Source organism: Nyctereutes procyonoides, unplaced genomic scaffold (genome assembly GCF_905146905.1).
Source record: "Nyctereutes procyonoides isolate TBG_1078 unplaced genomic scaffold, NYPRO_anot_genome, whole genome shotgun sequence".
Lineage (NCBI taxonomy): Eukaryota > Metazoa > Chordata > Mammalia > Carnivora > Canidae > Nyctereutes > Nyctereutes procyonoides.
The window spans coordinates 47,714,772-47,742,717 of record NW_026575052.1 but is presented as its reverse complement, the minus strand read 5'-3'; the positions used below and the strand labels follow the sequence as shown (position 1 = coordinate 47,742,717).

General features: G+C 38.4%; 1 protein-coding gene across 2 annotated transcripts in view; it reads left to right on the top strand.

Moving 5' to 3' along the window:
* The window catches only part of ARHGAP26 (Rho GTPase activating protein 26), a 418,379-nt gene that overhangs the window by 242,737 nt on the left and 147,696 nt on the right, over positions 1-27,946 (top strand). For both annotated transcript variants that reach the window (XM_055332159.1, XM_055332158.1), the window contains exons 14-17: positions 4,375-4,449; positions 18,994-19,081; positions 20,747-20,805; positions 22,527-22,632. In XM_055332159.1, coding sequence (XP_055188134.1) covers positions 4,375-4,449; positions 18,994-19,081; positions 20,747-20,805; positions 22,527-22,632 — 328 coding nt within the window. The remainder of the gene's footprint in view (positions 1-4,374; positions 4,450-18,993; positions 19,082-20,746; positions 20,806-22,526; positions 22,633-27,946) is intronic.

The following is a 27,946-nucleotide window of genomic DNA, read 5'->3' as shown; positions in this document are numbered from 1 at the left end:
GAAGGTCACATATCTGGTGAGGTGTCCGACCTGCTACCTGTTTCCCGATTTTAAGTGACTCATTAACTCCCCAAGTGCCATTGTTGGTGTGTTTCTATGAGTTGTGTTGCTTTGGAGCAAAAACTTGTAACTGATTTGATATCGTCAGCCTCTTTGGCTGAGTAGTAGAATGCTTTAAAGGCATACATATCAAATACATAAGATAATAGAGTCTAGTTACTGAAATTCAGTTAAACTATTGAAAGATATAATTGTGATGTAAAAGTACATGTGTTTCTTTGTTATCACTTTAAATAACAAGTAATAGAAGTGGGTCTGATAACTGGCATAATTTGGAAATGCAGTTGACTCTTGAATAATGCGGGAGTTACAGATGCCAATCCCCCTCTCCCCTGTGCAGTTGAAAATCTGCATATAATTTTTTACTCTCCCCAGACAACTACTAACAGCTTTCTCTTGATCAGAAGCCTTACCCATAACATAAACAATTAGCATATATTTTGTATGTTTATGTGTTATATACCATAATACTACAATAAAGTAAGCTAGAGAAAAGAAAATGTTAAGAAAAATCATAAAGCTTTTATAGTTCTATGTTTATAAAAAAAAAATCCATGTGTGTGTAGACCTGTGTATTTCAAACCTGTGTTGATCAAGGGTCAGCTGTAGTGATATTTCAAGATGTCTGTAAAAGTTGCATTGTGTTAGGAAAATATCTGATTTCTGAGCAAGTCACAGATATTGCTAACACCGTAATTTATTGCTTATATCATAATGGAAGGAAATGTTTATTAATTTCAGTGACGGGGTCGTGAAAGTAAAGGTGTAATTGTTTTTCTGCCAAAGTTCATTGACACTCTGAATTCTCTAGTGAATTCCTGGGGTGTGTGGATGCCAGGTTCAGAACCATACTATGAAAAGCCAGTCCCTGGTGACTATCCATGTGGGCAGAAGGGATCAGGCCCCTATTTCTTGTAACAGTGCTGTAACCAGGCCCTGCCTATTGCCCATTAACCTTTCCTGAGTCTGTCTGTAGGAGAAGGACTTTGAGAATCAGGGAAGCAGATTCATCACAATGGTCTCCATCCCTTCTTCAGATGTTGCCACAAAGGAGATTTCTCAGTTCCAACATTTGGGAGCTTTGAGTGCTCTGCTTTTTTTGTACCCCTCAGTAAAGCTGATAATTATCTTTGCTGGGGATTTGGTTAGAACCATTGTCAAAGATGTGAATCGTACTGTTCCATAGCCTTAATCCACTAGTCTTTTTTACTTGATTGAAAGAAGTTTTACCTTTTAAAGCAGGCTCTATAATTCTTGATAGTTAAGAAATATAAATATCTTTATAAAGTCTATGAAGCAGGACACCTGGGTGGCTCAGTGGTTGAGTATCTGCCTTCAGCTCAGGTCGTGGTCCCAGGGTCCTGGGATCGAGTCCAGCATCAGGCTCCCCACAGGGACCCTGCTTCTCCCTCTGCCTGTGTGTCATGAATAAATAAATAAAATCTAAAAAAAAAACAAAATAAAGTCTATGAAGCATGGAGTAGAGAGGGACAAAAAAAATCTTTAACTGTGTGAGTCTCTTCCTAGTCATTCAGAAAGTGTGTTTTAAGTAGTTATTTTAATGTGTGCTAAGATTTTTTAAATTTTTGCTTATTTCTGCTTCAATAAAGAGTTAAGGCAGCTTGCAAAGACAAGTAAAATACAGCCAGAGAATATATAGTAGAAAGAGGTGAGATTTCTGGGAATTGATCTGGAGGAAAATAAGGACACAGGCAGGTTGAGCCACAAAGCTGTTTACACAGTGGTGTTAAGGTGAAAAACAGAAACTAGCCAAATGTTTCAAAAATTGGTTGAATCACCAGTGGTACTTCTATGCCGTAAAAAAAACTGAATCGCTAAAACTATAGTGGAAATACATTTATTGACATGTGAGGTCAATTCTAGGGGTGGCAGAGGAAGGGGAGATCCATATATGCACAGGTGTCATTGTGTTGTCAGTGGGGCTCGCTGTTCTTCTTACTGTCTTCCTTTGATTTATCTACTTGCCTTAACTGAAGTTTCTGAATTTTTAAACTGTTACTAAGGCAGTTTTTTGACAGGTGTTTTAATTTTCTGTTCATTCTAAAAGAAAAAAATGATGAATAGGAGGTACAGAGTTAACAAAGGTAGAGGCATAAAGTGCAGCCAAAAGTAAGTTCAAAATAAAAATCCCTCCCCTCCACTGTGAAATTCATCCACTTGCCTGAAGTAGGTCACCTGTTAGTCTCAGTTCTCAGCAGCTAAACTATAGGGAAATGTAATCATTTAAAACCCTTCACAGAGTAAATGGAGACTGGTAGCTCAGGAGGAGAGCTTTTTATGATATAAAACCAGAAAATATACACAGTAAGTAGTAGAGGAAGAATAAGGTCACCATCAGTTTGGTGTGCTTCCTATTCCTAGCCTCTGCCTCTTTGTCCCCGCCTCCTCTAAAATGAAGATGAAAATGGCATGTTTTAACTTGTGAGGGAGTTTTCATTTGACACAAAAAGGAAAAGAGGAGAGTTAAATGCCATTTTAGCATAAATACTTGAAGTATGTGGTTATTTTCTTACTGGAATGCATGTATGTATAGATATTATTTGTGGTGATCAGAGGTGAACAGACCTCCCATATTTTTGGGGGTTCGTTAATCATCATCCAATGGGAGACAGGGTTATAACCAGTTCCAGGAAAGGTCAAGGACAGAAGTAGGGACACTTTAGGAAGGACAGGCTCTTAAAGCCACCGTCATAATGAATGACGGTTCTGCCATTAAGTAGTGTGGGGCCCATCCCTTAATTTTAGACCACAGTCTTCTAGTCCCTGAATCATGCAGGCTGATGTACATGCTTTTACAGGTCCTTTTTTGCTATAAAATCCTACCATTCTAGACCACTTCTTTTTTATTCCTTAATTCTACATAGGCTTTTTTGGAGACCTTATAGAGTCAGCCTTTTCTCAAATTTCTTCCAAGAAATTTTGTTTTGGTCCCAAAGTAGTGGCTCTGAAGGAGTATAACTGAGTGTTTTATTCATTATGTCATGTATCGTATACTGATCTAGGCATCAGGGATATAATGGTAAAGAAGACAGAATCACTGTACATAGAGGTTATGTTAAAGTTGTCAGGAAAATGACAAACAAGAAACCTGAAAGAAAAATATTTTCACATATTATTACTTGCTATAAAGAGAGTAGGAGATCAGCAGTAGTGTTGGTCATGAGATGCCTTAGGTTGAAAAGATTGCATTTCATTTGAGACCTGAATGATAAAAGATCTGGGAGAAACATGTTCCAGGTGGAGGAAACAGCTGTGAAGAGGCTATAATTTGGGTGCACAAGTTTGATGTGTTGGAGAAACAGGAAGGCCAGCATGGCTGGACAGAGTAAAAGTGGTTGATGATGCAGATCTGGGTGGGCCTATGCTTAATCCTGCAGGGCCTTCTGGGCCATAGTAAGTTTTGATTATGGTCTAAATGCAATGGGGAGCCATTGAAGGTTTTGAGAAAAGGGAGGATTTGAACTATTACATACTTAAGTTCATTTTGGCTACTGATTGGAAATGTACATCAGGGGAATAAGATGGGAAGCAGGAGACCAGTTAGTTGGGAGAGGTCAGGTATGATGGGCTAAACAGAAAAATCATTTCCAATCACTTGGTCTAAATGATCCCTTTTTGTAAATGGTATACCCATGATCTAATCCTTGCACTTAAATAAACAAAACACTGAGATGGGTTTGTTTTTGGTTCTTTGGGTCTTTGGAGGTAAACCCCTTCTAATTCAACTGCATGTTTACTTGGGTTGAGTGAAGGTGATTCTCCTTTTTCTTCATAAAGAATATTTACATGAATAAAATAGATTTCCTAATTTCTCAGGCTTAGTGAACATTGTCTAAAATTAAAAATGCTCTCACACCTCTATATTTTTATTCTGTAATTGAAAATAGATTATAAGGCATTTATCCTTTGCTACAGTGTGAAATTTCAACCACGTCAGTTTTGTCTTTTTAAATTAAAAAAAAATTGGTTAAATGTAACATATTTAAAAATATATATTTAGCATCTTTCAAAACTCTTCAGATACGCATTTGGCAAGAGAAGAGGAAGGTTTCTTTCCTCTGTGTTGACTGAACTGAGCTAACACAAGGGCTGAAGTGTGCATCACACCCGTGAAATCCTAGACAGCTGCACCAAATCCCACTCCTTTGCTAAGAGCAGAGCTGAGTGACAGGGGACTTTAATTAGAGTGGGTTTTAGAAGGACTGAGAAAATGAAAAAAGTGCATCTGGCTGGGTTGGCTTGAGTTGTGTTCTGACATGCCTCTAATTAAATCATCATTGTTTCTCTTCTCAGGGATCAATGAGCAAGGGCTCTACCGAATCGTGGGGGTCAATTCCAGAGTGCAGAAGCTACTCAGTGTCCTGATGGGTGAGTGCAGCAGTGGTTGTGCCAGGCAGGTCCCAATGGGATCAAGGGGGTACCTTCGAAAAATTGCTAGTTCTGTAAGTATGAACAGCCTCTTGGGAAGGAATTGGGTGTCCAAGAGGGAACACCCAGAAATCAGCTGCCCCACTCACCAATTATAAGAGATACTTACAGGGACTGGACAAAACAAAAAAAATGGCAGGGCCAAGGCACCACACCCTCTGTTTGTAGACTCAGTCACTGCCAGTCCAAATGGCGCTCAGTCACTCATGTGACCACCACACCCTACTCTGTCTTTAATAGCTTATGACTCCACTGTCCTCTTTGGAGACGGACATTTAATGGGGCACACCCGATGCCCGAGGAAGGGCATCCTTTTATCTTGCAGAGCACCTCAGATATCATGTTTCCTGTTACCAAAAAGGTATCACGTGACTGCCAGATAACATGTATATAAACAGATGATTCTTGTGATCCTCATTGCATCTAGATTTCTACCTATACTCTCATTTAAGGAGCAGAACTTCCCTTACAGCTAGCTGACATAAATATAAAACCACTATGTCCAAATGTGTAGTGTTTGAATCAAAACCCCATGAGTCAATGAGCCAATTTGCTTAGGCTGCAGATTTCCTATATTTTTAGATGTGAATGCAGCCAGCTTCAGTGAGTCACATGGATTTAAATGGCAAACAGATCAGATTTCACATATCAGTGGCTGTTACTCATCCACATGGAAGCCCAGCCATGCACTTGTAGAGACTATTACTTAGGGTCCCTGCTCATTGTCTGGGCAAGGATACTTCTCTTGTTAATATTTGTCTTTTTTTTTTTTTTAACCAACCAGTTTCTAAAGACAGTTTTTGTATGTAAATAAATACCTTTTCATGTTGTCCAGAATGACTCTTCTCTGTTTTTCTAGAGAGCTCCTTGCTTCTTGTTAGCAAAACCCTATTCTTTTACTTACAGTGAGATGTTTTGTTTGCAAGTAGGATTATTTGTGAGGTACTCTTGCACTGAGAATCTGATTCTTGGCCCAGATTTGCAGCATGGTTAGTTTTTTCATTTATTTTGAGATAATTTTACACTTATATGCAGTTGTAAAAAGTTATACAGAAAGATATATGTATCTTTACCCACTGTCTTCCAGTAATAACATCTTGCTACAATATAGCAAGGATCACAACCAGGATATTAATACAGTCAAGATGCAGGACAGTGCCATCATCACAAGCATCCCTTGTGATGCCCTTTTATGGCTACATCCATCTGCCTCACATTTCACCTCATCTCCTTCCCTTGGCCCTGGGGCAACTCCTGATCTATTGTGCATTTCTCTAATTTTGTCATTTCAAGATTATCTCAGTAGAATTATATAATATGTAATCTTTTGGGATTGGCTTTTTTTTTTCATTTAACATAATTCCCTTGAGATATTTTCAAGTTGTTACAGATGTACCACAGTTTGTTTAACCATTCACCTATTGCTGGAATCCATCTGGGTTATTTCCAGTGTGACAAGTTAGGAATAAAGCTGCTGTAAATAGTTGTGTGCAGGTTTTAAATATGAACATAAATTAGTTTCTCTGAGATAACTGCCCATAGGTTCAATTACTGGATTGTACAGTGATAGAGTGAATTTTTGAGAAATTGTAATGTGAAGAAGATTCTAACAGGTATTAACCCTCAGTCTTTCATTTCTGATCAGAATTGCAAACATGTGGAGTATGTGCTTGCTGAAGCAGATTGTCAGGTACTAGAGCTGAAACTTTAGAAAAGAATCAGTCCATGCCTGCAAAGAGTCTGGTGGGGGAGATACACATGCATGAAAATCATGATGTAAATTATGGTACTGGCACCTAATACATGCTGTATCTGGAAGATTGAGTAGTGAAAGAGAAAATAGAAGAATAATTCAGATTCAGGAAATGAGCAGTAGCACTGCATGGGGGGCAGAAGTAAGGGTCAGTGGTGGCTATAGTAGAGGATACTGATTTATTATTATTAATATTATTATTTGAAAGTGTTTGAGGCTGGATCAGAAGAGTTAAAACTTAAAAGCTAAGATGGTCACTTTTGTCAAAGTACTTGAATATTGTGCTAAAAAGTTTGTGAGGATTTTTTTGTGTGTGTGTAGAAAATAAGACAATATTAAAGATATCTAAGTGGGGGGGGGTGTGGTTGGCTCAGTTGATTAAGTGTCTGACTCTTGACTTCAGTTCAGCTCATGGTCTCGGGGTTATGAGATTGAGCCCCGTGTCATGCCCAGCATGGAACCTAGCTTAAGATTCTCTCTCTCTTCCTCTGCCCCCGCACCCTAAAAATAAGTTTCTAAGTAGTGATGTTGTATGTGTAAGGGCTCTTTTGTACACACAGTGTCAAGAAGACAAATCAGAACAATTTAAAAGAAAAATAAAAGACATTGATTTGCTCACACAACAGCTCAGTCCCAAGATGGCAGAAGCATAGCAGTATCTGGTGGCTCCAGTGACCTCTTTACCTTTGTTGGAGCCTTTCCCACTCCTTTCTTCTGGCTTCTCATTATCTGTGATCTCTGCTTGTCTTAGTATCAGCTATTTTCTTTGTGGAAGTGTCCCACATAGTTCAGCCTCAGCAGTTTTTGCATCTTACATCACTGAATAGAGAGTATCTTTCTTGACAGTTCATGGAGGACTTTGATTGGTCAGCATGGGGCCATTAAAGTGATTCATTTCTCAATCTCAGGGCATCTACATGACCTATAGCAGATGGATCTGGATGGCGTGGATCTCATGCCTATCTCAAGTAATGTTGGGAGAGTATGGCAAAGTAGAGTAGAGAGGGGGATTCGTTCATAGAGGCCTGTGGACTGAGCAGGATTATTAACAGAATGATGGAGGAGTGCTTTCCTGAAATAATAGCTTCTGAGTAGATTAAAAAAAAAGTATGTCTAACACGTCCAACACAGGTTTAACAAGATCAGATTATAGTCTTAGGAGGGTAGCACTGACAGCAATGGGGAGCACATATTTGATATGGAGAAACCCAGAGGAAGAAGACAGTTGTAATAATTAGGCAGCTCATAAGCCTATTCAGGGCTGGATGAAGTAACTGCTCTGAGGTTAGGGAAAAAAGGCTCAAAGTGATTGGAGAAAATCAACAGGACTTTTTGAGAAAATCAACCAACTGGATGGATATAGGGCAGGGAGATTTCAAAGATGACAGATTATTAAAAACATTTCTTTTTTTAAAGATTTTATTTATTTATTCATGACAGAGAGAGAGGCAGAGACACAGGCAGAGGGAGAAGCAGGCTCCATGCATGCAGGGAGTCCAACGTGGGACTTGATCCCGGGTCTCCAGGATCACACCCCAAGCCGAAGGCAGCACTAAACCGCTGAGCCACCGGGGTTGCCTAATGACAGATTATTATGTAAGGTGATACTAGTGAAAAGAAACGGGACATTTTGGATGGGTTTGCTAGAAAAAAGAACCACTTTAGCTCAGTAGTACTAAGCAAAGAGCAGTGTGAAAGGATCTTGTTTTTATCACTTTTCTTAGTGGCTCTCAAACAAAATATTTGTCCTCGTCTCTTCCTCAGTTTTCCTGAGGGCAGACAAATAATCATGAATATCTGAGAAATGTCTTGAAAAACTAATAACCAGCGGCTGAAAGTCATAAGGCCAGCTGCCTCTGCCAGGAGAACATTACAAATAGACTAGAATGCAAACTAAGACTCAGCCAGAGCTGAGAGCTGACCACTGTGTAAGATCTCATCAAAAGTGGAGAACATTAGGGACGCCTGGGTGGCTCAGTGGTTGAGCATCTGCTTTCAGCTTAGGGTATGATCCCAGGGTCTGGGATTGAGTCCTGCATCAGGCTCCTTGCAAGGAGCCTGCTTGTCCCTCTGCCTGTGTCTCTACTTCCTTCTCTCTCTCTCATGAATAAATAAATAAAATCTTAAAAAAAAAAAAAAAAAGAAGAACAGTATCATGATTCTCACAACCAGTTAAGGTAACAGGATTGGATCTCAAAAGTGAGGAGTCAATTACCTGTTAGACCAAGAAGGCTCCAGACCTGAAGGCAGAGAGCCCTGTCTCTCTTCCCTTTTGTGAACATGCTGCTCTCTCCATCAATTCCTGGTATTGGTACTTGGCTGGGTTAGCCAAGAGTGTAAAATAAATAAGGCTCCTGCACTGCAAAACCTCTCCCTGAGATGGCTGGGCCAAGTGTGAACCATTCATTTACTATTGCTTTATTCTGTATCAACTGGATGCCCTTTTAGGTGCTAGGCAATGCATGTAAGATATGGACTATTTTCCAGAGGCTTTCACAAGTGGAGTAGTGAGTTTTTATTATTGAACTGTTGAAACATATTTATTATATGGTTTAGAATTAAGTAAAACCAGAGACTTCCTTTGATCACTTTGAGTTTACTTTGTATACTTTTAGTACATTGGAGAACTTGAGGTTGGAAGAGGCATCTTAATAGCCAGTGCTCTGAGAACTTTTTCCTTCTCTGATTAGAATTCCTTAAGAAAGCTTGCTAGAATATCTCCTAGTACATGCACTGTAGCCAGGTGCTAGTGTCCTATCAAGAGCTATCCTCAGGCACCTGGGTGGCTCAGTGGTTGAGCATCTGCCTTTGGCTCAGGGTATGATCTAGAGTTCCAGGATCGAGTCCCACATTGTGGTCCCCGCGAGAAGCCTGCTTCTTCTCCCTCTGCCTATGTCTCTGCCTCTCTCTGTGTGTCTCTCATGAATAAATAAACAAAATCTTAAAAAAAAAAAAAACTATCCTTAATTGCCTTCTTCCTAGCAGTGGGTGTCCTTAGTCTGTGAAGAGTGAAAAGGTCTCAAGAATATTTGCAGATTCTTAGAAATAGTCTTTTCCATTTATGTATTGTTTTTCCTGTCCCCTGAATGTTAAGGATATGTTTCCAAATTTTAGTTTAACATTTTTAAATACAAATCAGCTATATGCTGATTTGTTCACTACATGTCTTTTTTTACTTCCTGTACTTCTCTATATTGATTTTTAAATAACTTTTTTTTTCTGATCAGAGGTTGTAAGTAGTGATTATAGCAAATTTGGAGAAATACAAGAAGTAGAAAGGAGAAAATAAAAATCTTGCCAACCAGAGATAACCTTTATTGACCATTTTATCATACTGTTAAAATATATTCTATAATATAAAATGTTTATAAAGGTAGAACCACACTGTGCATATATATTGCTTTTTAATAAGTTTTTTTCATATAACACTACAGTCTATTTTATGATGTCATTCAAGTTCTTCTAGAGTGTGATTTTTTTTTTTTTTGGCTAATGTATTGTGCAGATAGAACTTTTTAATCAAATCCTTATTCTCAGATACATAGACTGATGGCAATTTTTTTGTCATTCTGGAAAGTGCTCAGGTGCATGTGTCCATAGGGGATGCAGAGGTTAAAAGCGTGCATTTTTGGAGTTAGATAGTTGCATTTCCACTGTTTATCCACAAATTATTTACACCTGTCTAGTCTTCTGTCCCAGTATCTGTAATAATAACTCCTGCCTCTGTAGTAATGTGAGGATTAAAGGAAAGATGCATATGGGTTGCTGATTCGAAAGCTTCTTTATGTTAGTGAATAAATGTTGGCTTTTGTTATTTTTGAGTTATGTATGCATATTGAGTGATTTCCATAGGGTTTAAGATGTTGAATTGCTGGGTCAAGGTACGTGCATGCTTTCAAGGCCCTGAATTGATATTCCCAAATTTACTCTCAGCAGTTTATGGAGTGCCCTGTATCATCCTTGCCATACTCTTTATTACTTTTTTTGCATATAAATTACAAATATATTTTTAGTGTATCTCTTTCTAATTTCACTTTGCATTTCTGTAGTTCTGGGTGAAGTTGGACATTCTCCCTATGTTTCTTGCTGTCTTATTTTCTCCTGAATTGCCTATTTTTGTGCCCTTAGTCTATTTTTCTACTGGTGCACATTCATCTTCTGATGGTAAGAATCTTTTAGATGTAAAGGCTATATTACCAACATTTGTTTGCAGATTGTCATTTATCTTGAACTTTATTTGTGGAATTTTGTTTTTGTTTTTTGAATATTTAAAATTTTTACAAAGTCCAATCTTTTTTGAAATCAGTCCTTTTCCTAGATGAATTATACCTTGGAAGACCTTCTCCATCTAGGATTACAAAACCTTTGTGTTTTCTTTACATCCCATTCAGAATGTATTTATGTAAAATGGAAACTAACTCTCCTTTTCTTTGAATGCTAATCTGATGGACCAATAACCACATAATTAGAAAATTTCCCCCTCCTACTTTTTTTTTTTTTAAGATTCTTTATTTATTCATGAGAGACATAGAGACAGAGAGAGAGGCAGAGACACAGGCAGAGGGAGAAGCAGGCTCCATGCAGAGAGCGTGATGTGGGACTTGATTCCGGGTCTCCAGGATCACGCCCTGGCTGAAGGTGGCACTAAACCACTGAGCCACCCAGGCTGCCTTACTTTTAAATATCACTATGTAGCATTCTTTTTTCCTTTCTGGGTCTGATGATGGAGTTTTTACACATATTTTTCCAAAGGAAACAAATTCTCTTTTTGTTATTTTATAATTCTTGATCTTTAAAAACTTTTTTCATTTTTTTTTTACCTTTTTAAAGTTTTTCTCCTGATTCTTTTTGCATGCTAGCCAAAATGCTCAAACTTGTACCCCGTATTTGTATCATTTATTTAAATTTCTTTTGGGTTAATTTTTTCCCTGTTTTTAATGTAACTTTTAATTTTATAATTGAGTTGTCTGTGTCTTTACTAACATTACTTACTTAGCTTTATTATTTCAGTCTGTATCTTCTTACTTTGATGCCTTATTTCACAGTGTCCACTAGTTTTCTGAATTTCATTTATAGTAAAGAATAGATGCCTTCTGAAATTTTGTTAGAGTGTTGTGGTCTTCATATTTCATGCCAAGCATTTCATCAACTTTTTAATCAAACCTGAACACAAAGAAGTTTATAAATCTTTGCCATTAAATTCAGGGTGGATAGATTCTCCTTGTTCTACTAATTTTCGTGAACGCTGTTAGAATCATTCTGTCATATGAAATGGGAGGGCTGGTATATGTGAATCCATCCAACTTTCTGGTATTTTTACATCTTTGTCTTAATGTGAACCTATAAGCCTGAATAGATTTCTCCTGATTCTGCTATTTGGTCATAGTTCTGGGAGAAGTGGAGTTTATCCCTGCTTAATCAGAAGTGTGCTGTGGTTCTTGACTGTCACTCGTATTTTTCTTCTAGGACTTTCTCCCTTCTGATTCATTTCCCTTGACATAAAGGGATACCCCTACATTGCTGTCTCCTGTCTAATTTCACTGCCTGAATTTTGATCTCAGGACAATTTTGGCTATTTCTGAAAGCACCTTCCCCTTCGTGTGCTGGGGTTGGGTGGGGAAAGTTCAGTGATGCTCTGTCTAGTGGATATTCCTCTGGTGACAGGCAGAATGTTGACTGTGGACCTTATTGTGCTTTTGAAACTTCATTTCCCCCTTTTTTTTGTGTGTGTGCATCTTTATTAGTATTTCACCATGGTGATGAAAAGTATAAATTTCATGTTTCTCTTTTTTCTCATAACCTTCTCCTTTTTAAATTGTTTTTTTAAATTTTTATTTATTTATGATAGTCACATAGAGAGAGAGAGAGAGGCAGAGACATAGGCAGAGGGAGAAGCAGGCTCCATGCACCGGGAGCCCGACGTGGGATTCGATCCCGGGTCTCCAGGATCATGCCCTGGGCCAAAGACAGGCACTAAACCACTGCGCCACCCAGGGATCCCTTAAATTAATGTTAAAGCAAGGTTAGTGTTGCAGAGAATACCTGGAAGGTATTAGACTTCAAGGCTTTGAACCACCAAATCACAGTAGTATGCCTCACCCACTGATCTCTGATCCCACCATGGACTGTCCTTCCTTATTCCTCTAAGACCTTGGATGTTTGTCTTTTTCTGTGCTCTTATTTTCTCACATCCTTTTACAGAGTAGCATGAATAAAGCAAGCAAAGATTCTTTCAGAGAAACCCTAAAGTAATAGGATTCTTTACGTCGTTTTGCATGACGACTTTAGATCTGAAGGCTTTCTTCCTAGTGAATGGAAACAGCCCCAGACTTTGAAGACAATAGCCTCATGGAAGCAGCAGTGCCATGCAATTCATTAACTTCCAATTTTACTCACCAGTAAAGGGGAACAGACAGATGGTTGCAGGACATGGTAGACTGTTGGGGACAAAAGATTGATTGATCCTTCTGGGAACTAGTAAAGTTGCTATTAATCACAATCCTGAGTTCCCAAGGAATAGAGAGCCCAGATAGAAGCTCATCTTCTTCTCCACTCATTCCACTATCCCTTTGGCTTATTGGAATGCTACAAGCAGGTTCTCCTAAGACAAGGATTTGACATAGTAAAAGCTTTCAGATCTCCATACAGAAGTGGCTGTGGATAAGCTGGAGTCTTAGGTATTTGATAAGGGAAGTGATGCAAGGTATTAAGATGTCTGACTTTTATAATCAGAAACTACAAATTTGCTTATGAAATTGCTAAGTATTAAATCTGATCTTGAAAGAATTACTTATAGGGTAAATGAAAAGTCTGATTTATATAGTGGATAGTTTATGTTTATAAACTTTTACCTCAAAGATGTTATGGAGATGGAGAACATGAAAGACTCCAGAAGATTTTAAAGACAGTACTGAATGGGGTGCCTGGGTGGCTCTGTTGGTTAAGCACCCACCTTCACCTCAGGTCATAGTTCTGGGGTCCTAGGAACAAGCCTTATATTGGGCTGCCTTCTCAGTGGGGTGTCTGCTTGTCCTGCTCCCTCTGCCCTTCCCCCTGCAATGCTTGCTCACACTCTCAAATAAATAAAATCTTTAAAAAAAGACAGTAAAGAAAATACAACAATACAACTAATATTTACAGAAGGAAAACAAGCTCACATGGTATTTCCTAAGGAATGACATATAGATCAGTGGAACAGACAAGAACATCTAGAAATATGTCAGTTGGTCTTTGATAAAGGTGTCAAGGTAGTTCAATGGGGGAAAGAATGGTCATTTTAATGAATGTACAATTGGATATCCATGTGGGAAGAAAAAATCCATCTTAAACTATACATAAAAATTAACTCAAAATTGATCACACTGTTAAACCTAAGAGCTAAAACTTTAAGACTTATAGAAGAAAACTTAGAAAATTTTGGTCACCTTAGTTTAGAAAGGATTTCTTACATAAAATACAAAAATCAGAAAATCTACAAGGAAAATCCGATAAACTAAACTTTATCCAAATAAAAACCTTGTGCTCTTTAAAAGATACTAAGAAAAAGATATTGCAAGCTATAGATGAGAAGACTTTTGCAAGATACGTATCTAATAAATGCATTGTATTCAGAATGTATTAAAAATAACTGAACTAATTGAGTAATAACACAACCAACTCAGTTTTTTTTTTTCCAACTCAGTTTTAAAAATGGGTGAAAGATTTAGTTTACCAGAGAAAATACACAGATGGTCAAAAAGTGCATGAAAAGATGAGCAACATCATTAGTCATTAAAGAAAAGCAAATTTTAAAAAGTGAATTATCCCTTCATGCCTACTAGAATAACTAAAATTTCAAAATTGGATACCTAACCATATCATATATTGATGAAGATGTGAAGCAACTAGAGCTGTCAGGTTGCTGTGGGAAAGCAAGATGGCCCAACTATTTTGGAAAACCATTTAACAATTTCTGATAAAGTTAAACATACTTACTATGTGACGTCTCCTACATATTTTTACCTAGTTCCACTCCTAGGTATTGACCTAAGTGATGAAATTACAGTCCATATAAAAACCTGTATGTAAATATTTCTACCTGCTTTATTCATAATGTAGAAAGTAATTTAGAAAGTAGTAGAAAATGGGAAACAACCCAAATATCCATCACCTGATGAATGGATGGACAAATTGTGGGATATCCATAAAATTGAATACTATGGAGTAATGTAAGGATCAAACTCCTGGTACATGTAAAAACACAGATGGATTTCAAAAGTATTATGCTTTGTGAACGTGGTTGCTAGGGGCAGGAGGTAGAAGGAAAGGATTGGATATACAGGATACTTTTTTCATGGTGATAGAAATGACTTTTAAGTATGATGGTTATGGGGCAGCCCCGGTGGCGCAGCGGTTTAGCGCCGCCTGCAGCCTGGGGTGTGATCCTGGAGACCCGGGATCGAGTCCCGCATCGGGCTTCCTGCATGGAGCCTGCTTCTCCCTCCGCCTGTGTCTCTGCCTCTCTCTTTGCTCTCTCTGAATGAATAAATAAATATATTTTTTTTAAAAAGTATGACGGTTATGTAGCTATATACATTTGTTTCAAAGTCATGGAACTGTGTGCTTAAAAAGGGTGAGTATACTCCATAAATTTGACTTTAAAGCACAATAGGAGAGGATTCTCAACCTTCCTCCTTATTAAAAAAAGGGAAGTTAAAAACAGGACTTTTTTCTACCTCTCAGATTGACTAAGATCAAATTTTACATGTTGTCATCAAGAATCTGGGGAAAGAGTCACTCAAATATAATGGTACAACCTCTGGGGGTAGTTGAGGAATATCTTTCAAATTAAAAATGCATGTACTTTTCAAACTGGAAATTTCATTTTGAGGGATTTTTTTCTATACGTAAGACATATACAAGGAAACAATAGTTTATATCATTGTTTATCATAGCAAAACCCAGGAAATAACCTAACCTAATTTCCATTAATGGGGATATTATGATACAGTGAAGTACTACTATGAGGTAGATAAATTTATGTGCTTATATGGAACACTTTAAGATACTGTTAAATGAAAATAGTGCACAAAATGACATGTATTGTGTACTTGTGTTTATGTTTTTAAAAAGCACTGTGTGTTTATATGTGTGCTTGTGTTTGCATACACTGTTAGACATAGCATACACATACATGGAATGGTTATTAATAGTTGCCTCTAGCACAGGAAAGGTTTACCTTTTAATGTTTATCTACTTGTTTTGCTTGAATACTTTTTTGCCACGTGCACATACTGTTTTTTCAGTTAAAGAGAAAAAATGAATTTACATACAATTGTAATGTATTCTTAGGAAATTTAGGAGTATGTAGGTGGCTAGTCCTGATCATTTGCTCTGCAGTGTCCTTTGTGTTTTCATGAGCAACACAGTATTGAACTAGATGGATCTTGGGACCAAACATTGTGATATTTCTGAGACTATTTCCGCTTGTTACCACTGCCTCCCATCTGTTTCCTATTTTTCCAAATTCATGTGGGAATAGATTCATGAAGAAATACATGCATTTCTCACTACCCAGAGGTTACCTGCTCCTCTAGCTTCAGTCAGTTGTACTGTGCACTGCAATGGTGAAGTGATGTGGTGGGGAGAAATGTACCGAGTTCAGAGGGTAATTGTAATTATGTTTTTGCATCATATTTGGACACCACCAGGGAGCTTCTCTAAGTGAGGGGGAGCATCGGTAAGAGGTGTGGAAATTGGCAGCACTTTCTGAAAATGAGGTGGTTTGAGAGGCTGTATTCAATTTAGTTTGGATATTAAATGAATTAAAATGGACGTGCTCAAGTTCTGAGCCTTGCCTCATCAGTGCTATAAAAAGCCCTTTAGCTGAGCTGTAATCTGAGTCCCCTCTCTGTAATGTTACACAATATTCCTATGGTTACAGAGCCCGAATAAATGGAAGCTAATCATTAGTTTGCTAAATGTGGTCCATGGGACAGTTCATAATTCCCAGACCTGCCAACTGCTGCTTGCTTAGCGTTGTGCTCACTCTTCTTGGGTAGAAGTTGGTTTGCTCCTCAGAAAAATGTACAGTAACAGTTGTCTCACATCCAGGAACCAAGCACTATGGCAGCTCTCCATGTGTCTCAGGGATGGGGAGGGGGAAAAGGTCGTGTTAAGCAAAGTTTTTTGGTACATACTCTTCTACACGAAGAAACCATTAAGGGAGGGAGAGATGACAAAGCAAGAAAAGAATTAAAGTGACAGAGGTTTTGGTCATTTGGAGAATCTTACTTGAGTTGACTTTCCAGAAATTTGCTGTGATAGAACTCTATGGAGTTTACTACTCTGTGACCCTAGAAATAAAATCATACTCTTTGAGTTGTTCATTGTTTGTTTCATGTGACAAGATAGATTTTATGAGTGCTCAGGGTCACCTGCAAACACCTACATGTGCTGCCTTTAGGAGCCAAACATTTTGAGAGGCGGGGCCTTTTCTGTCTCATCTAATACATATCAAGGAGGGGCGTGCCTGGGTGGCACAGCCAGTTAAGTGTCCGACTTTTGGTTTCAGCTCTGACTGTGATCTCAGGGTTGTTAGATTGAGCCCTGTGTGGGGCTTCATGCTCAGTGCAAAGTGTGCTTAAGTTTCTCTCTCCCTCTGACGCTCTCCCCTTAAAATAAATAAATAAATCTTTAAAAAAATATATATGGGGGCACCTGGGTGGCTCATTGGTTGAGCACCTATCTGCCTTTGGCTCAGGGTGTAATCCTGGGGTCCTGAGATCTAGTCCTGCATCGGGTTCCCCATGGGGAGCCTGCTTCTCCCTCTCCTATGTCTCTGCCTGTCTTTCTCTGTGTCTCATAAATAAATAAAAATCTTTTTAAAAAATTATATGTATCGGGAGACATATTGAGAGTAGTAGATACCAGCTGGATTTGTGCCTTTACCTTGGGATTAAACCCTAAATCCTCAATCCACTCATGATTATTTGGACTCTTCCTACTTGAATGAAAATGGGTTCTTTCCCAATAAATAGAAAATATATTGTGCCCACATATGACTCATTCTCCCTTTCCAGCTAGAAAGCTATTGACTCTGCTGGAGGAACTTCTTTTTTCTTTGAGACTGTCCAGAAGGAGTCCAGTGGCAGCCCCTGTTTACCAGCTGTATTATTTAGATCTGTCTGAATTTAAAAAAAAAAAAAAAAAAAAAAAAAAAAAAAAACCAGAAAACCTGACCTTACCTGGCTTAGGGAAGAAAGGAATTTATTGGCTCACATGATTAAAAAGGAATGGAGAGATACAAGGGCTCAGCCCATGTCAAGACCAGCTCTTTTTCTGCTCCCCTCATTTCTGGCTTTGTCTGTCAGACATCTCTCTTAGGCTCTCCATGGTGGCACCCAGAGCAGTTGGATATCCTTCCAGGTACAGACCCAAAAGGAAATAGTGGAGAGCCTTTCCTCTATTTTCTAGAAAGGTCCTGAAGTTCCCTCTAAACCAACTGGCTTAGGTCTTGGGTTATCCCTGAACCAGCCATGGGGCCAGAGAGATGCTGTGCTTTGATTGATCTGACTCTGATTTCCCACCCCTTGGACGCATGCAGCCTTCCCCTCAGCACGTATGGCGAAGATGGGCAGCCTGACAAAACATGAGATGCTATGCACAAAGAAATGGGAGTGAGAGCTGGGAGGCAAATCACTAGTCTTGTGCATGAGAAAGCTGGATTCTGTCTTCACCGTGCTGAAAAAGACTTCACACTTTTGATCACCTCGTCAGTAGTGAAATGGGGTTGTGTTGATTTATGAAGTAGTTCATATTCCTGAACCTCTGCCTCTTATTTTCACCTACCTGTGTGCTGCCCGGGAGGAAAAACTTAGAAGAGTGATCTCTCCCTTTATAATACATGTACATTTAAAATACATGTTGACTAGTCCACACAAGAGGAGACAAAAGAAGAAATGATAAGAAGCCGGTGTAATTATGGTGGTGTTCATTGCACTTCTTAAGGCAATTTAAAAAGTACATATGAAAGTAATGGAATCACATCATAGTTTAGAAAATATTAAAAAAAATAGTTTTCCCCCCTCTAACTCAACCACTATTCTAGTTTTAGAGTATTTCCTTTCAGCCTTTGTTCATACAAGTTTCTCATAAACTTTCAAATAGCGGTTTATTTGGGTTTTTTGCTTGACATTGCATGATAATCCAGGCATTTTCCTTATTGTTACATAGAATTATCATGTAAATGCAATATAATATTCCATCAGGGAGACACACCAAAATTAATCATTCTGCCATCATTGGACATTTAGGTTATGTCCTTTTAAAATTTTTTCTGTTGTTACAAAGAATAAGTGTGTATTGAACATTTCTGGGATATGTAACTTTGGTCTTGCTTTATCTTATTTTCTGAGACTAGATTGTGAGAAGTGGAATTACTGCTTCAAAGGATATAAAAACATTTTTATGACTCTTGATATATATTGCCAAATTGCTTTTCAAAATGTGCATTTTATCTCTTTTGCCTCCAGCAGTTTATGAGAGGATCAGTTTCACTACATTTTTGCCAGCAATAGATACTTCAGTTTTTAACTGTATTCCTAACTGAACCAGCAAAAACATAGGTGTTGTTTTTTGTTTTGATTTGGATTTGTTTGGTTAATAGAGAGGCTGAATGCTTTTATGTACTGTACGTGGTTTTTTGTTGTATTTTCTGCTCCTCTTTACACATTGCCGTTTCTTCTTTTTAGACCCCAAAACAGCTTCTGAAACAGAGACCGATATCTGTGCTGAATGGGAGATAAAGACCATCACCAGTGCTTTGAAGACCTACCTAAGGTAGGGACTTTCCATTTGCAGGGCAGGGTGCCAGCTTGTTATCATGCAATCAGGAGGAAAGCAGTTTTATTTCCAGGCTCCAGAGAGCTGTTGGGTGGGTGTTTGAGATGTGGAAACAGCTTATGTGTGGGTGCAAGTAGCTCAGCTGGTCAAACCATTTGTAAGTCATTCATCCTTGATGGGTTGCTGTTGTGCTGGGATGCCACGAGTGACTCAAGAAGGCTTTGCTCTTTATGAGAAGTTACTATGATAATTAGCCTTTAACAAAACCTAAAATATGGTATTTCCTGAAATCTCTGAATACTCTAGTAAGAAAACAAGGAACCATATATCTCATTCTGTTGAAAATGCATGATTACGTACATATTCTATGTATTTTGATGGCTTTGTGCATTGCACAGATAGACTAAATTGCTGATATTGGTCCTTAAATATGAGAATTTAATGCAATTCCTTTGGACTCCTTCTGCTTATATAGGAAAATGATACTTTATTGGAGGAGAGACTTTTTATCTTGTAACAATGTATGTCTATGATTCCTACTTCCCTGTTCCTCCCTTGGTTATTAGGGAATGGATGATTCTAGTTGCTCCATGTCAGTTTCATGAAGTAACTGAAACTAACTTGAACTTGAAGGGTAGGTGAGGGTCCAGTCTCAAACCAAGAGGAGAACTGTACTCATGAATTGCATAAGCATTTGTTCAGGTTTTGTGAAGATTCCCTTGCCTCAAAAACAAAGGAGGAAAAAAGCCCAGAAAAGGAATTGGTGATGCAGATTTTATTGGCTATTGAGAGAATTGATAGAAGGATCTTGAAGTCAAGAGTAAGATCTAATGCAAGTGATGATCAAGAGTTGAATTAGGGGTTCTGATGAGAGTAAAATAAAACCTGAGCCAAGCATAATTTAAAGTCTGTTGAGAAGGTAATTATTTGGACTGTCAGAAAAAGAGCTGAAGTTTACAGTTAAACATACTCATTAAGCATATTGATTAAACATTCATACCATATACTATCATTGTAGTTTACAAAAAAAAACATATCACAGGAGTTTGTATTTAGCACGTAATTTTTGCATGCTGATATTAATGATTAATAAACATGAAGTATAAAACATTTTTAAAAAACTAGATAAAATTTGATTATATCATGCCTAATGTTAGGGATTCTAGCCCTTTGACATTCTGAAGCTACACTCAGTAGTGAATTTGCCATACAAACACAGAAATCTCTCATAGTGAGATTCATCTCATCTCTAGATGAACTGATTCAAATAACAAGCTTCTGGGAAGACAAGAGTTTAAGCACAGGTAATTACAAATGTTTAGTTAGTTGCCTTTTTCTCAGACACATCTTAAAATGCTCTTGTCAATGAGTGAGTCACTGACTGAAAAGGAAATCTCTTGGTCTGTGCTAGACTTTCACATTAGCACTTTCCTAGTTGTAACTAGGAAACGTAGTTGTATCCATTCCCTTAAAGAAGAAGGAGCATGAAAATGTCACAGGAAATCTCAGGACCCTTTCAAAAGGGAAACTCAGTTGGACTAAGTTGAGTTGCTATTGTGTCCCTTGATCTTTCTCTGTATACACTTGGGCAGCATCTATGCTGCTATTTAGAGAGTCTGATTATTTTTATTAAGCTGACTGGTGTATATCCTTTTATCCCAGAATGCTTCCAGGACCACTCATGATGTACCAGTTTCAAAGAAGTTTCATCAAAGCAGCAAGTAGGTTTTGTTTTTGCCAGAGTTTTAAGGGGGAAAGAAATGCATTTTTCTATTTCAAAGAAGTCAGTATCCCCAAATACATACTTTGTATTTTGCATGTAAATACCTACACACCTCATGAGATGGACACAAAATAGAAATGAAACCAAGCTGGGATTGTCAGGGGTCTTTTACCACATTGAATTTATTTGTTTGTTTGTTTGTTTGTTTGTTTATTTTTAAGTTTTTTAAAAAATTTGTATTTATTTATGATAGTCACACACACACAGAGAGAGAGAGAGAGGCAGAGACATGGGCAGAGGGAGAAGCAGGCTCCATGCACCAGGAGCCCGATGTGGGATTCGATCCCGGGTCTCCAGGATCGCGCCCTGGGCCAAAGGCAGGCGCTAAACCGATGCGCCACCCAGGGATCCCCACATTGAATTTATAGTAGAGGAGAAAAACTTGAAAAGTGTGTTTTGGGGGTGGGGAGAGGAGAGAAAAGCAATTTGGGCTTTCTAATTTGGATTATTGGAGTTCTAACTCCTTGGGTTTTTTTCCAGCCCTTGAGTAGCATTTTGCAGAATGAATCAGACTTCGCACATTACCTAAATTGAGCATTGGAAGTGTTTCCTTGAATATGACACCGTTTATATAACTTCCCAGTCCTTTTTCCATCATGGCTTCCATTTACAGCTTATGATCATTCTTTAGCTATATCATCCAGGTCCCTTGCATCATATTACTGGTATTAAAATACATAGGGATTAGGTGCAAACTACCCGAAGTATACTGGAATCTGTCTACGTGGGGCAGGCCTCCTGTAAGAGGCAATAAGATTCTTGATCAGATTTAAATCTGGCATGAATCTCCACAGTGCTATTATGTCAGTAGTCTCTGTGGCTCCCTCTGCTTCCTTTAAGCCTTCAGAGTTTATTTATCCTGGCCTAATTTAGTATGTTCTGGTGGCCTTATCTTCTCAGAGTTGTCTCCTTAAAAGAGGGAGGAGAAAGACTTGAGAGAAAGCTGGTAGTGAAGATTGTTTATGTGATTTCTTTCTCAGAGAAATTCCAAACCCATAGCAACCAATCTCTAATTAAACCTCACCTCAGTCCTATAAATAGGCGTGGTGAGCACTATCAATGTATCTCCCAGGGAAATGAAGCTGCTTACCCAAATTCAACCAAGCCATGATAGGGTTTGATTGAGGTGATAGGTTGACAGGAAGATTTACACATTTTATCAGTCATTTCTTTCCTCTACCGGGCTGGTTGATTGTCACACATGACTTGAGAACAACTGGACATTGCCTTTGATTTGTTGGATGCTGTCTTGAGACGTTGTTTTGATATTTGAGACCCTTGTACTGTTGTTCGTGTACAATTTGTTTATCATTAGACAAGTGCATAAAGTTCCTTCCTTCCTTGAAATGAAGCCATCGTTCTAGGAAGCCAGCTGCTCCCAAGTTTCTTTCTGCTCTGAGTGTGCAGTTGACTGGCTCCATTTCTTCCCGTCATCTTTTGGCTTGAATTCTTTGACAGTCATTTTTTTAAATGAACTGTTACAGAAAGCACCATTAAAAAAGGCTTTTAGATCTAGCCAGGAGTCCATAGGGCAGGATCTTAAACCTTTAAGAAATCTTCAGTCTGTTAGTGCCCAACGTTTAGTTTCCTTTGGTTTTGTTTTGTAATCTAATTTGGCTGTGACACTGATCAAATACTACCTCCTTCCTTCCTTTGCAGAGCTCGAAAACCAGGAATCTCGGGTCTCTGAAATCCACAGCCTTGTTCATCGGCTTCCAGAGAAAAATAGGCAGATGTTACAGCTGCTCATGAACCACTTGGCAAAGTAGGTTTGAGATTGAATGCTGCCCTCTTCTCACCCCTAGAAAGATCATGTCTTAGTGCTAAAGTTGGTCTCACAGTTCTGCTCAGGTTTCCATCTCCCACTATTGCATCAGGAATGCTGGAGGCTTAGGAAAAAAATGTGTGAAATGTTAACTGCAGTGGATAACAGCAGCAAATGCCACATGGTCCTTACAGAGGAGGCTGGGAAAGCACCCATGATACCAGGTCACCAGACAGAGAGTTCAGAGGGCTTTTACTTTTGTGGTGACCAAAATGTCATGATAACCAGGTCACTAGGCAGAGTTTTCAGGAGTTCTATATTCTTATGGGGATCAGAGACAAATAGGAATATGTTGTGGGTTTTCAGACCTGGGATTTGGAGTAAAGAAGCCTAGATTCTGGAATTGACTCTGTTCGTTCGTACCAAGCTACTTAATGAGCCCTGGACAAGTCATAGACCCCTTAATTCCTTAATTTCTTCATCAGTCAGATATGCATAGTAGGCTCCCTTTTATCTACAGTGTCAGTACTTTTAAAAGTTAAATGTATTAAAGCCAAGGGAATAAAGAAATTATCTTTGACAAATTCCTACTTACCCTCTGAGATAATCAAAGCATTCAGCATGGGGCCTGATTGTCCTGCTAAGAATATTTACTCTTGGAATGGTTTTGAATTTTTGTGTATTTACTATTGCTGGACACTTTTGGTAATGGCCTTTCTGACTTCCCTTGATGTGTCAGTGACTACATATGCATATGTTTTAACCTTCCACTGACTTTGATGAATCTTCTTGATTGGAGATTGGAGTAAAAAATATATATATAACTTAAACCATTAAGCCATACGTTCTACTGAATTGATTGGTATGTTAAACATTTGGCCCTTACCCACACTTTTCTCATGCTATTAAGTCATTTCTTTGGGGTAGGTTGATAGTCAGCTGAGGAAGATTACAATGGTTTGTTTTCATATTTCTACCAAGCATGTTGATACTACCTTGTGGAGAGAGAGTATATGTGTACCATAAAGATTTCTATAGATCTTAATTGTGAAGAAGCAAGAGTGTTTAACATGTTGATCAGAAGCAATTGGGTAGAGTCAGGGATTGCTTTGTTATTGGTCAAGTGTTTTTTTTGCTGCTTGGTATCGGGACTGCATGTTCAGAAACAATTAAGCATAGCAGAGAACATGCAAGCTTATAAGGAGAATGCCCAAAAAAATGTCAAAGAATCCTGATGAAGGGTGTTTAAAGTAATGAGAACTGGGTCTAAAAAGTAACTCCGGATGCTCTGAGATGATGATTTGGTGCCTATTCTACACAACTCAGTTAGGCATTTGTTCAATAGAAAAGCTGGCTTAGATCTTAGTTACAAAACTTTACACACTTGAAGGGCCTTTACCGAAACAGAGGAAGTTTTGGGTACATATTCCAGCCAAGTATGTGTGGGGATGCTCATGGCTGCTGTATTATGGCCACTAGGTTTTGACCCACCTGGGAGCAGCTGGAAGAGAAGGCTTAGGAACCAGCTGAGAGCAGTGGGCTTTTCAAGCTGTGAAGCTGTGATGAGAGTTTAACTGGACTGAACATGACCAAGAGTAAATGGTGATCCAGCAGACTCAGTACTGCCTCGGCCCATTTTTAAAGTGCTCTGAGAATTGCTAGAAATCTTAAAAGAGGAGAAAGAAGATTAAACAAACAAACAAACTTTGAAAACTATTAAGGTACATCTTAAACAATAGAGCCTATTTATCTGGGGGATAGTTTACTTTCTCTCTCTTCTCTACCTTTGTGTTCCAAATCTGATTAAATTCAGTTCATCTTTGTCCCTGACCTAACCAGGAGTACAACTGGAGTATGCAAGTGACAGCTGTGACCTTGGCTTTTTGCCTTCTAAAAAATTTAAACCAACTTTGTTGCTGGATTACTTATTGTATAGCATTTATGGAGCATTATGTCTTGTCTTTGATACGTCACAATGATTTTCTTTGGTTCTTTGGCTCTATGAGGTTGTTTATGTAATCCTTAAGAAATCTACATAGAGACTGTAGTGTGAGTTGGTCGGAGCTGATATTATAACACACATACTTAAGTTCACAGTAGGCTGTGTTCTTGGTCTCAGAAGATCAGGATTAAAAGTGTCTTGGAGGAGATGGGGATAAATGAGCATTACTTAATCCAGTAAGGAGTATTTATTTAGTTCTGAAAAAATGCTTAGGCACTCAGAGGAGTTCTAAGATTCCACCTAAATGGTATATTCTCATTTACAGCACTGGCCTATTTTAAAATTGACCAGGAAGGGAAAGTTAACTTGGGGCAAGGGGTTTGTTTGATTGCAGTTTTCTCAGTTTCAGACTTACCCTCTGATACACCTGATCTATTGTTCCTCTGGTCCACTTACTTAATGGTCAACTTCCTTCCTAAGTTTTGGTTTCAGGGCTAGATCTGCTGGAAAACCCGTGTTCACTTCTCTCATTACCTACCGTGCTTGCCCTGTGTATCTCTCATTCCTCTGGTTCAAAGGGAAGATATTTTGTATTGTGCATTCTTTAAAGTGCTCTTTAAACACTTTCCACAATTGATTTCTTTTAGCTGTGGAGAGAGAGTTAAGCATTTTATATTTAATCCCAAGTAGAAATGCATTCAGAGAGAAAAAAAGTCTTAGAGGGAAAGGATAAAATCTCAAAGTCTCCAAGCAAATGATTACCAGGGTGCATCCAAATCACAGAGCTCTTGGGTTTGTTTCAGATCTCAGAGGGAACATAAAAATTATAGGCAACTATGCATATATTTTTGTTGTTCCAGCTTAAATCTACTATGATAATTAGATGTTTTCTATTTGGATCCTGGAATCTAGTATACAATCTGGAGTCATGTGCCTCAGAGCACAGTTAGACTCACTTAGGGTGTTTGTTTACAGTTCACATTGGGGACCTCACCTCTGCCCTACTAAATTGTACTCTCCTTGGGAATCTGCATGTCTGGTTTATTTTCCAGGTAGCCATGATCCGAATAGTCTTTTGAGAACCACTGGCCTGGAGAATGGGCCCTATGCAGGGATTTTCTAGGAGAGAGAAATGGTAATGAATGGAAAGGATTGGGATTTAGGAAGGTATTAGAAATAGGACAAGGAAGCTCAAAGCAGTGAATTAAAAAAGGAGATTTCATACTCAAATTACAGGAAAACACCCAGTTTTGATTTCTCATATCTTTACAGTTTAACACTACATTAAATTGAGTGTTTAGCAAATGGTTTGGTTTAAAATCATGCATAAAGCATTTTTAATAATAAAGAAAATGGTCCCCAGTTAGCTCTGAGATCTTGTGGAAATTAGTCAACCTCTTTGAGCCTCAGTTTTCTGAGTTCCCTTGTAATTATCTAATTGTGTGTTTTCATAAGGTAAAAGGGGTGGAGGAGAGGGAAAAAATCCCAGTATTATAATTGTAGAAGGAGATAAGAGTAGATGAATAATAAAGACAAATTTCATGGTAGTTTCCTAATGTTTACATATTATGATGACTCCAAGTATGTTGCATATCCCCACACATACCATTCATAGTGGCTCGTCATTTTATTACAATGTTTATGCTGCATTGGGAGGATTTCAAAGGACTCTCCATACTTTAGGAATAGCTATTAAAAATACCTTTTCACAGCTGGTTTTCCCAAAACACTTACTGAGAAATCAATCTTAGTCTTCTCTTTTTTGAAGCAACTATTCCTTTGTTGCTAGGATGTTGTCAAAAGGGTGCAGCCCTTTTCTTCTACAAAGAGGTACTGTATCATTTAGGATGCTCTGGACTTTAAGAAACAAAATCCAATTCAAAATGGCTTAAACAATAAAGGAATCTGTTTCTCATTACAACAGAATCAGCCCTGAGGGTTGGTTGATTACTTGGCTCATGAAGTACTCAGGTTATTTCTATGGTGTTGCTCCCAGCCAGTGTCATTGTGCTGGCTAGGTCAGGGTCATAAGATGTTACATTGCATCCTTGCACATTTGTGGTTGTCCAGAGGCAGAAAAAGCATTATTTATTTGCTTCTCTTTTTTGAGAGCTATGATGGTATTTTTCCCAGAAGTTCTCCAGCAGACTTCCCATCACATCTTACTGGTTTGAAGCAATCTCCAACAAGGGGAATGGGGCCACCATGATTTTTTACACTGAACTGGACTTCCCTTGGCCACTGGTGGGAGGCCTGAAATCAGTATAAAAGCAGAGCTCTGAGTAAGCAGTGCCTAGTGTTTACTGCAAATAGACTTGACAAAGTAAGATTCAACAGAGAGCATTAAGTCTATTGAATGATCTTCACGTGGTGTGCTAACTTGATTAACACATGAGAAATAGGCTAATTTGAGAGGCAGGAGGAATACATCTTCCATATAGACACACATACACTAAAATTGTAAGATTTGTGGGGTGGGAGCTGAGAGAGAGAAATGAGGAGGGCAAAATCAACTTTAGTTTCATTGTCACTTGCTGATTCCTATTGTTCTTTTTATTACACATTTGTCTGATGTTTATTTGGATGATCTGTTACTTGTGGCTTTGTAAAAAATGACAGAATTTTGTAGATTGCAGAAATAAAAAAATATTATGGGGCAAATACTTGGCATATAAGTGAGACCTTATCAAAATACATAGACTCCATTGTCACAAGTTATCAAGAGTTGAACCTCTAGTGGCTTGGCTGTTCTCACCTTCCTGTGACTGGAGTATGAGTACTTCCAGGCATTCCTACCAATCAAGAAGGATGTATTCATACTTCCTTAATGAGCTAGAAGGAGCGTAAATTGGGTTCATGTACAAATGCCTATGGTTATAAGGAAAGTCCTTGCTAGGCCTTCCAACAAAGAGGATGGACTATGATGGTTAACTAGCATTCTCTGAAATTCTTAAGAAAGGGTCAAAATAAAAGGAAGTGGGCATGGATATTTGGCATTAACATATATCTTAAAGATATTGTAGTATTCCTTGTTCCTCCATCCTAAGTCTAAAGGCTAAGATTTAGTTTAGTTATGAGCTATTGAACATGAGAAGAGCTAGTTACTTCCTTGCCCTCAAGACTAGTCCAAGTAAAATAACTGTGGAATTTTACAAAGCACATTTAAAAGAAAACAGTGCCTTTGAGATGAAGACTTTCTAAGATGGAAAGCCCCTGTGAGCTTCTCTGGCAGTCTTCCCTCGGCCATACACCCTGGCTCTTAAACCTTACTCTTCTCTAGTAACCACTGGACACTCGCTGCTGCTGGTGCAGAATTGCTTGGCGGCTAGGCCAATGGTGATATGCTCCAGTACCCCATGGAGCCATGTTGAC